Source organism: Colletotrichum karsti (genome assembly GCF_011947395.1).
Source record: "Colletotrichum karsti strain CkLH20 chromosome Unknown Scaffold19, whole genome shotgun sequence".
NCBI classification, from domain to species: Eukaryota; Fungi; Ascomycota; class Sordariomycetes; order Glomerellales; family Glomerellaceae; genus Colletotrichum; species Colletotrichum karsti.
This window is the reverse complement of record NW_024065919.1, coordinates 247,407-264,358: the sequence shown is the minus strand read 5'-3', so window position 1 is coordinate 264,358 and position 16,952 is coordinate 247,407. Positions and strand designations below refer to the sequence as shown.

General features: G+C 54.5%; 4 protein-coding genes across 4 annotated transcripts; 3 read left to right on the top strand and 1 right to left on the bottom strand.

The window, feature by feature from the left end:
- Positions 1–182: 182 nt before the first annotated feature.
- On the top strand, positions 183–9,127 carry CkaCkLH20_06431 (uncharacterized protein; the record flags this gene model as incomplete). The annotated part of the gene is made up of 10 exons (XM_038889148.1): positions 183–225; positions 279–383; positions 445–731; positions 795–3,747; positions 3,800–3,909; positions 4,786–4,970; positions 5,050–5,969; positions 7,125–8,330; positions 8,386–8,747; positions 8,804–9,127. The coding sequence occupies 10 exons, from the start codon at positions 183–185 to the stop codon at positions 9,125–9,127; spliced, it is 6,495 nt and encodes a 2,164-aa protein (XP_038745446.1).
- A 710-nt stretch (positions 9,128–9,837) lies between these two features.
- On the top strand, positions 9,838–11,558 carry CkaCkLH20_06430 (putative penicillin-binding protein; the record flags this gene model as incomplete). Its single annotated transcript, XM_038889147.1, has 3 exons — positions 9,838–10,014; positions 10,080–11,092; positions 11,135–11,558. 3 exons carry the CDS (start codon positions 9,838–9,840, stop codon positions 11,556–11,558), a joined length of 1,614 nt encoding a protein of 537 aa, XP_038745445.1.
- A 1,450-nt stretch (positions 11,559–13,008) lies between these two features.
- On the top strand, positions 13,009–13,582 carry CkaCkLH20_06429 (nuclear transport factor 2; the record flags this gene model as incomplete). Its single annotated transcript, XM_038889146.1, has 4 exons — positions 13,009–13,125; positions 13,184–13,255; positions 13,316–13,414; positions 13,472–13,582. 4 exons carry the CDS (start codon positions 13,009–13,011, stop codon positions 13,580–13,582), a joined length of 399 nt encoding a protein of 132 aa, XP_038745444.1.
- Positions 13,583–14,163: 581 nt separating this feature from the next.
- On the bottom strand, positions 14,164–15,008 carry CkaCkLH20_06428 (carbonic anhydrase; the record flags this gene model as incomplete). The annotated part of the gene is made up of 2 exons (XM_038889145.1): positions 14,164–14,756; positions 14,885–15,008. The coding sequence occupies 2 exons, from the start codon at positions 15,006–15,008 to the stop codon at positions 14,164–14,166; spliced, it is 717 nt and encodes a 238-aa protein (XP_038745443.1).
- Between the last annotated feature and the right edge of the window lie 1,944 nt (positions 15,009–16,952).

Below are 16,952 nucleotides of genomic sequence, written 5' to 3'. Positions count from 1 at the left end.
CCAGCGATATTCCCAAAGCCCACGTCAATCTCGACGTTACTTTGCGGCAACGGGCATTCTTCACCTGCCAACATCGATTTGGCACTCGTCTGTAATTGCCAACTCATCGACCGCCACGCTGGCGACATTCACTCGAACCGCGATCTTATTCCCTAGCGATTGACTTCCCCATTGCAGGCGCAATGCCTGCTTCAATCATGGAGAGTCCGACAGTAGCTCTGTCGTGTGAGTTGAGGCTCTTGATGACCGAGGTTCGATCTAGTGCTAACATGTCCAAGTCGCAAACAACTTCTGGGGGAAGGACGATGCTGGCGTTGGGCCTCTCCTCGACCGTATGGCCGCAGCTAAGCTGACATGCGATGAACTAAAAGCATTTTACAGTGGTATGCAATCGCCCATTCATGTGTGCGTCTCTGAACTTGTGACAGCTAACGAGGAACACAGCACGCGCCTCAATCGAAGACGAGTACGCTCGGAAGCTGCTTTCGTTATGCCGCAAGTCGCTTGGATCCCAGGAGATGGGGAGCCTGAAGAACTCCTTGGATACCCTCAGAGGGGAGGTTGAATCGATGGGAAAGCAGCATCAAAATATTGCTGCGCAGATGAAAACCGAACTAGAGGAGCCACTCGCTGCATTTGCAGGCGCCATGAAGGAGAGGAGGAAGATCGTCCAAAATGGCATCGAGAAGATTCTCAAAACCAAGATACAGCAGACGCAGCACGTCAACAAGGTATGTTGACACCGGGAACAGCAACATCCTCTTGCGAGGGTCTCTGCTGACCACATACTACAGACTCGAGATCGCTTTGAGCAAGAATGCCTCAAGATCAAGGGCTATCTCGCCCAAGGCCACATGGTCATGGGTCAGGAGGAGCGTAAGAATAAGGCAAAGCTTGAGAAGACGCAAATCAGCGTGGCGACCTCCAACACCGAATACGAAAACGCAGTAAAGGCGCTCGAGGATACTACCGTGCGGTGGAACCGTGAGTGGAAAGCAGCGGCGGACAAATTCCAGGACCTGGAAGAGGAGCGACTCGATTTTACAAAAAGCAGTCTCTGGACATTCGCCAACGTCTCTTCCACTGTCTGCGTCAGCGATGATGCATCATGCGAGAAGATTCGCCTCTCTTTGGAGAAGATGGATGTTGAAACAGATGTTATCAATTTCATCAAGGAACGGGGTACCGGGCAAGAGATCCCGGATGCGCCCAAGTACATCAACTTCTGCAGAGGCGATATCAACGATACCCAGTCAGAAACATCTGACGACGACAATTATTCTGTGGCGCAGTTCCCCAGAAGCATCAACCCAGCTTTCCGGTCCTCTTCGCCCCAACCCTCCACTTACGAATCGCACCACGACCCGAATTCCAGTCTTGCTCAAGATTTGGGCCACAAGGAGCCAATCCCGGCAGCTCCCAAACCAATTGCGCCAGACACGGTACGCAAAGAAGCGAGTCCTTCTTCTGTGAGACATATGGTGCAGGGTGCAGGACGAAAGGCGAGCCCGTCATCCAGAAGCTTCGCGTCGGAGGGCGGACGTAAGGACGTAGCCCCTTCGTCTAGGGGTTTCCTCCCGGACCTTGCTCACCAGGATGCAGCTTCCCCCCCTCAAAGAGGTTTCATTCCGGACCCTGGGTACAAGGAAGCAAGCTCTTCCCAAAGAGGTTTCTTGCCGGAGGCCGGGCACAAAGAATCAGGCTCGATGTCCTCTCAGAGAGGCTTCTTGCCAGAGGTCGGGCACAAAGAGACAGGCTCCATGTCTTCTCAGAGAGGTTTTCAACCAGATGTCGGGCACAAGGAATCAGGCTCGCTCTCGAGAGGTTTTCTGCCGGATGTTGGTCAGAAGGAAACTGGCTCCTCTCCGAGAGGCTTCCTGCCGGATATTGGTCACAAGGAGACTGTTTCCTCTCCGAGAGGCTTTTTGCCGGATATTGGGCACAAGGAAGCAGGCTCTTCTTCTAGAGGCTTTTTGCCGGACGTAGGGCCTAAGGAGCCTAGTTTCTCTCCGAGGAACTATCTTCCCGATGCCTCTACTAGAGAAGTCGCCCCTCCTGTGGCCAGGGAACCTCAGCCCCTTACGCAGAGAATGCCACCGCCCCTCGAGAAACCTCGGCAACCCGCTCCGGTAGCTCACCAGGCGCCCCAGCAGTCAAGCCGCATGCCCCTGGATATCAACCAGCACGGCACATTTGCTGCTGTTCCACACGATCCTTACCCGCTTGATGGTATGACAATGCTGTGTCGTACAGGACCTGTTGGGCCTCCATCGGAGCGCAGCTCGCAGCCCCCGTCAGCCAGACCATCAAGCCGTGATTCGCAAAGTGACTATTCGAACCCGACCTCGCTCTCGAGCCAGGAGCCCCCGAGCGGTAAGGTATCACCGGTCAAGCAGGATCTTGTCAACACGCCGGCGACAGCGCCAGCACCAACGCCGACCGCAGTAGAGAAGCAAGTGCTCAAGAAGAGGAGCGGTTTCTTCCAGAATCACAGCCCATTCCGCCGCAAGAGCACCAAGGATATTCAGGGCTCGCCAGCGAACAGAAACACCTGGCATCCTGTGTCTGCACAAGGAAGCCCATCGCGTCGCCCACAAATGCAAACGCAAGACACGCCAAACCTGCTGGCAGACAGGTCTACCATCAGCCCAGAGCCTATCGATGCCAATGCAAGCCTGGCGTTGAATGTTGGGCAGAACGTTTTCTCGGTAACGACACCTGATCTTGAGAAGAGGAAGGGCGCCAACACACAGAGCGCCCAGCCTGAAACGGACCCAATCGCGTTGGCTCTCGCCGAACTTAAGGGAGTTGGCGTCGGCAAGCAATCCAGCGTTCGTGTCTCGGCGGACCGTTATCATGGCATCGCGACACCGACACCAGGCTCGCAGTCATTCTCTAGATCGGTGCCATCTTCTGCGAGCAACAGTACGGTCACAGCTGGTCTGCGAGGAACACCGCCTCCGTCTTATGACCAACAAGTTGTACAGAGGCTTGGAGTACCTCCACAGGCTGTAACGGCAAAGGCGATGAAGGAAACATCGCAGAAGTTCGCTAACCAGACTCGCAGCATGTTCGATCCAGCAAACCGTCCCGGGTCGGGCGGATATGCCGGGTCGTCCAGTTCTCGGCCGATGACGAGGAGCAGTGATGTACCTCGTGCAGCATCCCCAGCACCACTTCGAGCTGCTTCCCCTAGGGCAGCGCCTGCAGATGATGCGCGCAACAGCTATAGGGGCTCACCTCGCAGTGCCTCTCCAAGAGTCGCGCCAGCAGAAGACACCAGGAGTAGCTATCGGTCTACCTCGCCCAACCCGCTTAGCTCTTCTCTGGGTAGAGGCTCGTCACAGATGAGCAGCGCACCCAGAAGAGGCTCGGAGCAGCCGTACTACCGCCAAAACTCGCCAAGCAACATGTCGAGAACGGCGTCTCCAGCACCCTACAGAGACCAGATGCGGCCAAACAGCAGTCACGTCAACAATAACATGGCGGTTCAGCTTGCACCTGCAAGCGATGACAACTACGGCTCGGTTCGTGGCCGAGGCGGCAACCGGCCAGGGACAAGCTCCAGCACCCGGCCAGGAACCAGCTCAAGCAACCGGCCGGGAACGAGCTCCAGCAACCGGGGTGCCATGGGCCTGTACGAAGGAGGCGGACCGCCGGGACAGGGAGAGTCAAGACAGCGGAGTAAAAGCGTGGCAGACCCGTCTCGTCAGTATACAAGCGATGGGCGACCAATTCTGCATTTTGGTAAGTGTTTTAGAAATGTCATGAAGGGCAAGTGTGCTAACCAAGTAATCAGCAAAGGCTCTGTACATGTATCAGGCGGCGATCCCGGAGGAGTTGGGTTTTTCAAAGGGCGATTACCTCGCAGTGCTGCGGCATCAGGATGACGGATGGTGGGAGGCCGAAGTACACGGAGGCAACGGACAAATTGGGCTGATCCCGAGTAACTACCTCCAGCCTTGCTAAGTTGGTTGAAGGTGGTTTGCTCGAGCCGATGAAGCCAAAGAAGAAACCGACTGATAAGTCGGAGACGAGGATTTGGATGCTATCTCCACGAAACGCACGCAGCAGTAGATCCGAAGTTTGCGATGGTTTATGATGTTGTTGGACATTACAGTAGCGAGCACTGCTTCGTTCCGTTTTTGTACTATTTCACGCCAGGAGTTGGGGGTCTTTCACAATAATGTATGCCTGAGATTGCCATGCCTCATTAGAGACAGATACCAAGACATACTCATTCGGGTTGGATTTAGCGCATAATTGCTGCGCGTGCAATCGTGGATGTTGCTGGTGGATGGGGTGAGGTCATAGCGGGCAATAGGACGCAGGTAAGGGGCTCGGTACATACCGGCCGCCACCTAAGGTAGGTAGCTCGTCGGGTGTCACATGTGCGGGCAGCTGTGTATCTACCTTACCTAGTTCAACCCAGAGCTTCATGGCCATCTACCTTAATTCTTGGAATCCTAAGGAACGCCCAACGCGGATACCTGCATTTCTCATTTTCTTAAGTCGGGCAGTCGCGGTGGCTGAAGTAAGTCGACCTGGGTAGGCAGCTACCTACCTATCTAATCTTACGGTACCTCAGCTCACGAAGCCACCGCCCTCCGTCGCCAGTTTCTCACTCACGACATGCCCATCGACTTCTCCCTTACCAAACCACATACCGTCCATAACGAAACATAACCACCCGCCCACCTTCATGATGGTAGGTGATGGCATCGCTACCGTCGCAGAGATACGTCGCGCAACGGGACACGCAAGCTGACCTTGTGCGATCACTAGGAGGTCCTGGTCAAGGCATTTCGAGCGGCCACTTCCAATACGGCACAGCGCACTCTCGTCAACCTGGCCCTTCTCGTAGGAGCGTCGCTATTTCTGCTCCCGTTCGCTACGATCGCATCCATCCTCTTCTTTCGTAACTACCTACCAGACCAGGTAGTCAGTTCTCCTATCTATCTCCAGTATGGGTGAGTTTGTATTGCCAATCACGATTCCTTACCCCCGCTGTGGGCAAGCCTGCTAACTCGGCTTACACCAACCATGCAGCTCAGGAACAGACCCATTCGGCATAGCAAGCATCCCGAGCTCCAGCCTCAGGACTCAGCAAGAGTACGACGTGTCTATCACGCTGTCGATGCCTCGCTCACCCGCCAACACGCAACGAGGCAACTTCATGGTCGCCCTCTATCTTCTCGACGCAGGATCCGTGTCAACAATGAGCAGCCAGGCACAACCTCACCTCCATCCCGAGCCTTATGCCCACTTTGACGGGAAATCTATCCTGTTCTCGTCGCGCCGGCCGGCCCTCATGCCATACCAAGACCCAGTAGTATCGTTGGCGTCTCGCATATTCTTCATGGCCTACCACATCCTCTTCTCTGACTCCCAGACGTGCGTGCTGACAGTGCCAATGGCTGAACGCGTCGAACTAGCCAAAGGCTCTTCCCTGCCGTCCTCGGTATACATAGAGGTTCAGGGCGGCCAAAGTATCGAGACATACTACGCGTCAATTACGCTCACGGCACAACTGCGTGGACTGCGCTGGCTGATGTATCACTATCGTCTGCCAATGTTTACGGCCGCCGTATTTCTCTTTTGGGGATCGGAAATCTTGTTCATGGCGGGTGCATGGCTATTTTGGTCCGTTGTGTCAGGCTCGAGCTCCTCAACCGTCGGACGCGACGCCGAATCTTCGAAATCGGCGATGCGGATTAAGAGAGAAGATGGGAGTGGAGTTGATGAGCTGTCAGACGCGCCGCGGACGTTCCCTACTTACGGCAATCAGGCGCCGTTAAGATACGAGCCCGAGATTAAGGAAGAAGCGCAGCCCGGACCGCGGATGGAGGACCTCGTACCACTTGGTGGTGAAGCTGATGATGAGGAAGAGGATGACGGACGAGGTAGCTACCGGGGTGACTCAGGAATCGGGACAAGCTATAGCGAGGGGGGCTCCGGCAGCGTTCGACGTAGGTCGCACAATCGTTAGACGGCGGAGGCTGAGGCTCTCTCGGGGACAATTTCAACAAAGTGAAGACCTGACGGAGGATTATGTAGATACCCAGTCTACGAAGGCATGCGCTGAGAAAAGAGTGGGTTCATACCCCAGGATGAGACGTTGAAGTACTTGCATCACAGGTCAAGCCTATCAATTGAATGAAATAAGTTCGAGACGATGCTCTGTTTCGACAAGGTACCTCATCATGTTTGCCGGAGCCAACGTGTGTATAAATGAAAGCGTCTCTCGCCAGGTGAGAAATCCCACACCACATCAGGCGCATTACGTAATACGAAGGCAACTTCCAGCTTCAGTGTTCTCGTCCCCCTCCTTCTCAGCCCCTCCACTCCCCGCCCCCTCCACGCCATCCTGCCTTACCTAAGGTTCACCACCTCACGTCCTTCACCGCACTCATCCGCCTCACACCGCAAGGCACCATGCATTTCTGGCCCCTGTAAGGTAGCTACGGCAGGTGAGTTGTACTTTTTTTTTTCTCCTTGCCCATCTGGATTTTTCCCCTCTTGTTTTTGGTCGGTGGCCGTTCTATGGTATTCGACCGAACACAACCTGGAACACGCCCCTCGCATTAAGGCAAGGTACCACACCAGCCAAACTCCAATCAAAAGTACCTACGTACCGGCGTCGCCCACGGAGTACCCTCCCACACCGTTGCCCGTGCTGCTGCCGCTGCCGCCGTCGCCTGCTACTGCCATCGCTGTCGCGCTGTCGCTGTTGACAAAGGAGCCTTGTCCTAGCATCGACCAAGGTAGCCACAACCTATTCTCAGCCTCATCATTTCCCTACGTTGACGTTCTGTGTAGCCGCGGACGCTTCGTCGATTCAAACTGCTCGTCGGTCCCAGCCATCGGGGGAATCATGCGCACTATTTGCTCCTAGGCGTTCTTCCTCCGCTTAAGGTCCCATTATCCGCCAGATCCACCCAAGACCCAACACCCAAGTCCAGGTCCCACGCCGATTCGACTCGGAGACGGTGAGGGCTAGCAAACTTCAGTCGTCCTCTTCCGCCCTCGCCTTACTTTCAACCTTACTGCCTTTTGTTTGGGCTCTCACTCTGGCTCTTCTCTTGCTACGCAAACACTATCAACCTCCGATCTCTTGGCCGCAGTCCATTCATTTGCAATCACCCACTGGGACTCCGCCAGTCCACCCGACGTCACTCGAGCGAACCCCGCCGCCGTATTCCGCCGCACCACTCACGAGCATAGCCTGCCCGAACTCTGCGAACCAACACAACACGGCGCGCCGCCGCGATCGAGCTCTCTCGCAACAATGCCCTGCTACAAGGGCATCGCCGTGAGCATACACGCCAACGGGGCACCTCTTCCTGAGCATGGCATGCAGAAGCAATCGCGTTTGTCACGCATCAGCACCTACATACCTGTTCCCCAACCGAGCATCAACCCCGACTCCAACAAGCCGGAGCCCGCCAAGTTCGCCATATCCATTACTCTCTTGACACCAGGCCTGCCGATTCCTTACTCGACACCCAAGTCTACGGATAGCAACCCTTATCCCAAGCCCCAATTCGTTGGAGGTCTGCCTACCGCCGCGCATGGCCCCTCAAAGTTCTCTGGCGTTGTCAACCCCTACATCCCCATGACCAACTCCGAAAACGAAACGATCGCCGCTTACATCTACTTTGACGGAAGAACCAAGGAGGAGGTCGCCACGCTACTGAGGCCTGGCGAAGAGACATGGGTGAACAGTCGCTGGGTTCAGGTCCCCGATTCCGAGGGAGGTGGTTTGGCCGAACGAGAATTTCTCTTCCGTGAAGTCGGTTTGGAGCGCTGGCTGAACGGCTTGGATCTCCAGGGCCACGATGCTGCAGAAAAGTTGGAGCGCCGTCGCCAAAAGTTCGAGAAGCGCCGCCGACGTCAAAAGGCCGCTACCCAGCCTTCCGGCATGCAAGTTGAGGAGGGCCCCAATGGCCCCCGGGATACCCTTCGCTACGGCGCGGACGATGGTTCTCCCGTCGAGGCTGTCTTCGGCGAGGACGATTCCGACTCTTTGTCTGACGACGACGAGATTCCCGAGGCAACTGGTCAAATCAAGGTGCTCATGTTTCGCGTACTAGCCTCCGGCGAGATTAAGAAGGGCGAGTACTCGCCACAGTTTGACGCACACGATGACGACGACGACTCGGGAAACCAGGGGAATGGAAAATCTGGTGTTGACGCCGACGTAGAGCATACCACCAGTTTTGCTAAGCCCAAGACACTGGACCCGAAAACCATCAGTACTCAGACGGTCACCGGCATCGATGGTCCGGATAAGCCATATGCGTCTTTCACCTTTTTCTACCGTGGAGAGCGTCGGTCTTCCCAGCTACAGTGCATTCTTGTGACCAAATGCTAACAATCCGATAGGTCAACTCCAAAAAATAGGCATCATCGCTTCCTCCAAGGCGGCACAAACAACACCAGGCTCTGCCAAGCGGCGGTCAGGCCAGCTAGATTTCTCCAACCTGGGTCCTCTCAAAACGTCCGGTACTGTTGGCTTCTCTGCCTTCCGGGACCAGGATACAGAGGCTGCTAAGAGGCGAAAGGCCCGCAAGAAGAGCAACGGCAACGTGGGAGGTGCCCTCAACGACGACAGTGATGACGACGATGACGAGAGCGAGCTCATTGGAAAAATGCAAGATATTGCAGACAAGGATGTTGACAACAAGCTCGCGCCGGAGGACGTCCAGTTCCAAGGAGAACTCGCTGATGGTGTGAACCGTATTCACGTAAGTAGCAGTTGACGTTGCGAATTTTGAGTTCTCTCACTGACTTGGCTTAACAGCTGAAGAGAGCACATTCGGCCGAGCCGCCCGCCAACGCTGCGGGCGCCGCAAGCACTGCAGGCACATCTGGCTCTCTCGCAGGCTCATCGGCTGCCGCAACAGTCACGAGCGGCAACGGCCAGGCCACAACGGATAAAGACGCTTCGGTAGAATCATCGATTGGCAGCCCACTGAAGAAACATCGGCCTAGCATTAACGCTGGGGATGGACAGGGCGTGCTCGCCAGCGGCTCCAACACGGGGTTTGACGACATTCTGAAGCGTACTCCTGCACTTTCGGTGCCTCAGGCCTCGACTGCGCAGACAGAGGAAGAGGAACTGTGAAGTATACTAAGCCGATGAAAGCTCAAGTAACACTGTAGATGATGGGAAGGTTTTGACTGAGGACTTGAGGAGTCGAGACAACAGCAGAAAAGTCGGTGACTGGATACCACCGATCGTGTGGGATAGACAGCGGATGGTTAAGGGATGGATTCACGAACAACGGCATATTAGAGGCAGTTGGTTGATGGCTCGTTTTGGCCAATTTTGGCATGCTGCTTGGGCAAGCCGGTCAGCGACGAAGAACCGAATAACTCTCGGAAGCTGAAAGTTCCATATACTAAATGCCAACGAATGAACATGCGCATGAGACTCGTATGTGCGCATCAGTAACGTTGCCCACTTTGTGTACGCGTCTTCCACAGTACAGAGTACCCCTGACAATGCTGGTCTGCGATGACATCGCGACGCGAGCCGCAGCTGAAGCCGGGTATTCACATAGCTCCTTCCTGAAGCGTATTCTGACATACATAAACGACAAGGGAGTTGTCTTGGCGCTTATTTTCCGTATGGGCAATGGAATTCGTATTCGGACTTCGGGCGTAAAGAAGAAACATATGGTCTAATTAAATGACTACATGAGAGTCTCTGATGACGTAGAAATAGCGGCTTGTCCTTTTACATAAAATGTGCCCAACCCTGAGGTTTCAACTCGACCTTAACAAATCGACACGCTGACCAGGTCGTGATCTTAGTACTCGGTCAAGACCACAATGAGAGTCACTACCCCCCTGGGCGTTGCGTCATCGCTTGTCGTTCAAGTTGCTTCGGCAGCTGGCTCGAACCCTTTTACCGATGACTTCTCGAAAGTCGTGAATGAGACACTTGAACGATGGAAAGTGCCAGGTATTGCCATCGCTTTTGTGGACGGGAATGAGACGTGGGCAGAGGTATGAATATCTACTACTGACCCCTGGATGTAGAATGGGAGATGGCAAACTAATAAGAATGACAGGGTTATGGATACGCAACGTACCCAACTACACCGGCCACGAACTCTACCCTTTTCTTCGGCGGGAGCACAAGCAAAGCCTTCACGGCCGCTGCGCTTTCTCTTCTGATAGATTCGGGGAAGTACGGTTCTCTCGGCTGGACGACGCCCATCTCGGAACTCATACGCGATGATTTTGTCCTGGAAGACTCCTGGATAACCCAACACGCAACTCTGGAAGACGCTCTTTCTCATAGAACTGGGCTGGGCGACCACACTATGGCCGCGTCCAAGCATTATGAGGGACGCCCCGGCACCCTTCGCGACATCGTCCGCTCTTTGCGGTACCTGCCATTGGCCGCGGAGCCGAGGACTAAATTCCTGTATTGCAACCTCATGTACATGACCCTTTCGTATGTCGTCGAGACGTTGACTTCGCAACGGCTTGGCGATGTTTTCAAAGATTGGATTTGGGAACCTCTGGGCATGACCAGCACATACTTGTCAGTCAAAGATGCCGAGCAGTCCGACAAGGATCTCGCACACGGCTATTACTACGACGAGAAGACGAAAACCTACAAAGACGTACCTTGGCCGGACGTGGAATTGGTCAGTGGAGCGGGTGGCATCATCTCCAACGTCCTCGACTACTCTCGCTGGATCCAAAGCCTCATCGGCGAGCAACCGCCTTTGAGCAAAGCAGGGCACAAGGCCATCAAGACTCCCCGTATGGTTTCGGGAGAGGTGGACGACGTGTTTCTTGACGTGGCGCAGTCGTACGCCCTGGGTTGGCTCACATCGTCTTACAAGGGCCGTCGTTTGTGGTCGCATAACGGAGGCATAGACGGCTTCGGGGCCGAAGTCATCTTCTTCCCGGACGAGGGCTTCGGCGTCGTCACGCTCGGTAACACGGCTTCGTCGTCCAACGCGGCTGGTCAGATTCTCTTGTGGCATCTCATCGATGAAAAGCTCGGCGTCGCGCCGGCTGACAGATTCGATCATAACAAAAGGCAAGCCCCTCCTGTCCCGTCGATGCAGTCGGTACGCTCGGTACGCATAACTAACGGGCGGAATCACAGATGGGAGCAGAGCAAGCAGCTCGTCGAGGGAGCGTTCGACGCAGCTCTTGATCTAGCATACCCCGAGAGACCCGAGAACCCGCTTCCGCCAACGCTCCCCTCGACAGCGCTGGTCGGGACATATTTCCATCCCGCTTACCAGAACTTGACTCTGACCCTCAAGGATGGCAGCAACAGCACCCAGGGAAGCTCTGTGGCGAGCCTGGTTGCCTCAACAGAAGACTCTCTTATTCAAACCCAGTGGGAGTTCGTCCACGTTTCAGGAGACTTTTGGCTGGTGCTCCTGACTTCCCTCGCTCAGCCTGTCAAATTCGCGAGTCGCTTCGTCCGAGCCGAGTTCTTCGTAGGCGTCAATGGCAGCGTGGAGGCCCTTGAGATCGACTGGCTTGAGCAAGGCATGGTTAAGTTTTCGAAGGTCGCATGATAGACAAGGGACGGGACAAGTAGCGATGGAGAGGAGAGAAACACGGACGCGGATGGCTTCATATGCAATAATGTTTTAATGTATTGTTCTATTACTAGAGAAACGATCATCGAGATGCAAGAGCACCGAAGGCAAATCGACCTATTAGGGTATCGTTAGCAATTACGTCCAAGAAGGTGATGTCTTGTGACAATAACTGTAATGAGAGCTACATTCAGACTGTTGAGCTTGATATATTTTGAATCAACATAATTGTTCAGTTGGCCGTTCTTAATGGAAGAGTTGATCATCATTGTAGCTTTGGGGGGAATAGGGTGAAAATCAGAAGACGCGAGATTTTCAAGCTTACCTGGTGTGGAGGAGCGCCGTCGCTCAGATGTGCTAGAATAGTCAGTCGGAAAGTAAATGATGGAAGCGCAGAACAGCGAGAGGCTGCAATCGTCAACATAGACAGTTGCTTGCCTCTGCGATGGGCAATGAGCTCGAAGCGAGGAAAAGGTTGGCAGATGAGGAAGTTGCACAGGAACCGCGTTGTGACGGGCGAAAATTTGTAGTCGGAGCTGACCCCAATATCGGAGGCGCACGTTCCAGGTGGATGCGAAGCGAAGTATGTATTACTGCATAACAGTCCTTTGGAAGGGGTGATTCATCAAAGCAGCATTAACCCCACCATTTACTCAATTATCAAGCCCAGCTGGCATAGATGCATAAGTGTATCACAGTGTTGCCCACTGCAACCACACGATTTCAGCCACCGAACCCCGCCGTCAACAATAGAAAGCCCAAGAAGAGATGAGGCACTCCACTGTGTCCCGTCTGCCCTGCCCTGCGGCCCAAGGCACCGTTCCGTCATTTCAGCTGGCCAAACATGCCTGGCCTCGGAGGCAGATGCCTGTGGCACAGTGACTGTCCTGGTGATTGGAAGGTACCGCGATGTCATTGCAGCTAGCCCGGCTGTGTTGGCATCGCGAGCGAGCATGATACAGGTACCTCGCAGCCCCTGTGAGGTACCTTTTCTTCCGTCCCGTCTTCCCCTCCCGCCCTCCCACCACCACCACCGGCTGGCGGGCAGACTCACCCCTCTTTCTCTCTCAGCCTGACGAAAGCTCCTCCCACCAAAAAAGTCCACCCAAAACGCTTGCCGTAAACAAACCTCCCTCCGACTTGATCGTCATTTTACCTCGACCTATCCGTTTCCTAAGAGAAATCAGTCAAGATGGCTTCCAGTAAGTCACTTATGCGCCCCTCGCATTCTGCCCTTCAACCACCTGCGCATTCGACCCCATGCGTAGCAATGCGATGCGCCTCCTCAACCACCGCCCGAACGCTTTTCTTTCGCATAATACCCTTGATCAGAGAACAGATGGCTAACTGAGATGCAACAGACTTCGAAGAGATCGCAAGTATGTGCTCTACTCCCGCGATTGAGCCCCCTTAGCTCGTCAACGACATGTCCCCGACATTTAGCACCTCGAAAACTGACCGCGTCCGTCAACAAACAGAGCAGTTCATCGAGTTCTACTACAACCAGTTCGACTCGGATCGCAAGGGACTCGCCAGCCTTTACGTGAGATTCAAGCGCATGCCTCACATTCTCGAAAGTCTAATACTAATTGTCATAATAGCGTGACCAGTCCATGCTGACTTTCGAGTCTGCCTCTTCTCTCGGTGCTACCAACATCGTTGAGAAGCTTTCGGTACGCTGGCCGCCTTGACGCGCCTCTTCACGCCGCAATGATTAATTGGCTTCGTTACAGTCTCTTCCTTTCGAGAAGGTCAAGCACCAGGTTTCCACCCTTGACTCTCAGCCCACTCTCGAGGGCGGTATTATGATTCTCGTCACCGGACAGCTCCTTGTAAGTAATACCATAATTCCCTCCGCATAGTTGCACGACCAACCGACAATCTTTCAGGTCGACGAAGAGCAGCGCCCCATGAACTACACCCAGGCTTTCCAGCTGTTGCGCGACCCTACCGGCAACTACTTCGTTTTCAACGACATCTTCAAGCTTGTCTACGGTTAAGCAGCACGAAAGTAGATGCAAACGCGTACATTCTCCCCGAATGCGACGCGCGAGGCGCGGACGGCACGATGCTTGCAGCTAGAGAGAGATGACGACTTGATGATATATCCAGTCCCGACCTCGAGGATATGGTTATGGGTAGAGATAGGACAGGACAGTCCCGCCCGAAGATTTTCCTTTTTACTTTTGTTTCCTCTATGCGTGGGGTTTGGGCGAGCATGTCGACGACAAGGTTACCATTTCAGGCTTGTTAAAGGAATCCAACATGCCTCATTTTGACGGATGGGTCCTACGAGAGAGACGAAACTCGGCCCCTAAAAGACACAGAATCCCAACATTGCTTGTGCCCAACACCACTGACGCCTACTTGAATTTCGCTGACATGAATCCTGCCTACCGAACGTCCCATTTCCTGCGCCGTTCCTAACACGACGCTCACGACCAGCCCACTGACGACTGCCTTGAACGACATTCCCTCGCCTCAGAAGCCATTTTCGGTCGCTAATGATAACAGTCCCGGGTCGTGAGGGAGGGATGGAGGAAGACAACCCCGGCATTGCTGTACGTATCCTGGTCGTCGTTCACTGAACTCGCATGGAAGCATCCCCTCCATCACGGAACACCAGCTGCGCGTGCTTGCCACGAACGATTTCCTCGTCACCGTGGGTGATGATGCTCCGAGAACCTCCCGATTTGTTGGTGCCGAATCCCAAGTCCCTGATGCGACCGCTGGCAATATCAAACAGGCAACCGTGGACGGTGAGGCCGCGCTCTTGGATGGCTTCCTGGATGGCGAAGTTGGCCATCAGAACATTCACACCTGCCTCGACGTTCATCTCCGCAATACGAACGGCCCGCGTGTCATCGTTCTTGATGGACGCGAGCTCCTCGGCATTCTGCGCCCGAACCGCCTTCAGGGGCACCAACCAGGTGTCGAGTACTCCGCCTACGCGCGAGTCACCCAGTGCGGCCTTGGCACCTCCGCAGGCCGAGTGGCCGCACAAGACGACGTGCTTGACTTTGAGGTGAGCGACGGCATACTCGATGACGGCTGAGGTGTTGATGTCCGTCGGTGCGACAATGTTGGCGATGTTGCGATGAACAAACACATCGCCGGGTTGCAGACCGAGAATTGTCGTCTCGGGAACTCGAGAATCAGAGCATCCTAACCACACTTTGCCCCGAGTTAGCTCTGAAGAAGCGACAAGTCGATACCCCGCGTGTCGAGAACGAAGACGAAGATGAAGACGACGAAGAAGGGAGAGGCTATGCGAAGACAATACCAAGGCTAAGGCGTCTTACAGATTGAGGGAGACTGGCCAGATGCCAGGTTCTTGAAGAAGGCCGGATTCTGGTGCGACTTGTAACCAGCCCAGGCTTGGTTGGAGCTGAGAGCGTACAAGAACTTGTTCTCTATGTTTGACAGGTTTTGTTAGCTTCTTGGTATCATGCACGTCTTCATGAATCAAGACTTGTATGTTCATGCACACGAGAGTACGTACGGTCGTGGAACGCCATGGTAGTCGAACACTCGTGGTAGGGAGGAAACAAGGTAAAAAAAGCTCGAGGATGGCAGAGAAGAAGACGGGGCTTGGAATGGAAGTCGAAAGGGCGCGAGGAGTTGACTACGGCGGGCTGCAATTCGCCCTTGTATCCGGAGCTAGCTGAGACCTGCACAGCTGGAGTTGATGTTCAACCAAGTTGATTATAGCAACCCCTTTCTGAGTTAATTCCGCGATGGCAGGTTAGTTAGAGAAACAACCGGGCCGGTCTCCAGAATACTGTTTCGATTCCTTATGCTCGAGGTGGAAGAAGCAGCCGCATGAAAGTGGTCCTGGGGCCAGTGGGTTTGCCGGTCGGAACGGATGGGAGACACGACGGGGTGTGGGAACGGCTTTCTCACGGCCGACGGTAGCCAAAGAGTGGGCTGTAGGTGGTTCGGGTCAGGTTGTCGAGGTCTGACAACGGAGCTGATGAATGATGGCGGACGCCGAGCGCCGCGGTGTGACCTGGAGATTCCTCGCGATTTGGTCGTCCCACTCTGCAAGTGAGCCGGGAGGGTTGTTGAACTGGGGTGCGTCACGACAGTCAGCCGTCGTCCATACACAAAAGATTCCGAGTCTTCAGCGGAGGGACCGAGGGAGGGTGGGAATCCCAGCGGGTTGGATGAGTGGAGAGAAGAGGAGAAGGACGACGAGGAGTTAGACGAGGACGGGTGTGCGGCAGAGGCAGGAAAGTGGCCGAGATGTTTGGCGCGTGTGTAAGTGACTTTGTGGCATGCAAAGGGCAACCAACCGTGTCGAAACAGGAAGAGACTTGCGTTGAGATGCGCAGAGACATGCAGCAGCCAGGCCGGCGTGGGATGTTGGGGGGCTTCCGACCGTGTGGTGATCCAATAAGGGAGAATCGGTTGAGACAAGCACGAATGACAAACAAGAGAAACAAGAAACCAGCTTGCAAAAAAAGCCGCTTCAAGTCGGCCAAGCTCAGATCCTGCAGAGACGAACGAGATGCTGCACGAAGAGAGAGGAGTCCTGTAAGTGTTCCTCCAAGCCGAGCTGGAGTGGGGAGAGACGAAGGTAATATAAGCAGAGAATGCCGGTTCATACCTCGCACTATCGCAGACAACCTAACTTTGTCTCTGCAACAGCCACAACAACAATAGCAGTAGCAAGGTATCGAGATCTCTTTTGACCGGGTCATCCAGTGGTGAGCTCTCCGCATTTGGAGACAGATCCAGACAGAGCCAAGACTCGACGAGTCGTCCAAGATAGAACATGGCCGTGCCACCCCGGCGTCGCTGCTATCTGCCGTTTGCTGAGACTTGAGACTATTGATGCCGTTTGATGGTTCAGCCACTGGTGTTGGACTCTTGGACTGACGACCCATGCATGTATTGATGGCCAAGGAGACGTTGAGAGATGGGAAGAGATCACAGATTTGCTACGGATATGATGGTGATGTGCCGGCTGTCTGCCCTGTTGAACTGTTAGGAATAGCTCAACAGTGTCTCCACGACTGTCAGCTCGATTTTGGTCTGGTCCATCGGTCAAGGCACTCGCCCCTCCCACAGTCTGTCATGCACTGGATGACAGGGTACAAACCAAAAGCCGAGATGGAATTTCGCTGCCGGCCTGCTGGGTATTCGATACGCTCACCAGTGCCCTGGCTCCTTCAATGCGGTAGTCGCAGTCGTGGGCCCCAGATCTTGATCCATGTCCACTTTTCGGGCAACTTGAAGCATGATATGACTGATCAGAGTAACGACGGAGCGGCCGGGCCCAGGGCGTCTCCCAGCTCTGAAACCAGCCATCTTGCATTTGCCGGCCAAGGGTCCTCGTAGTGCGTTTCTGCAAAATAAGATAAGGTA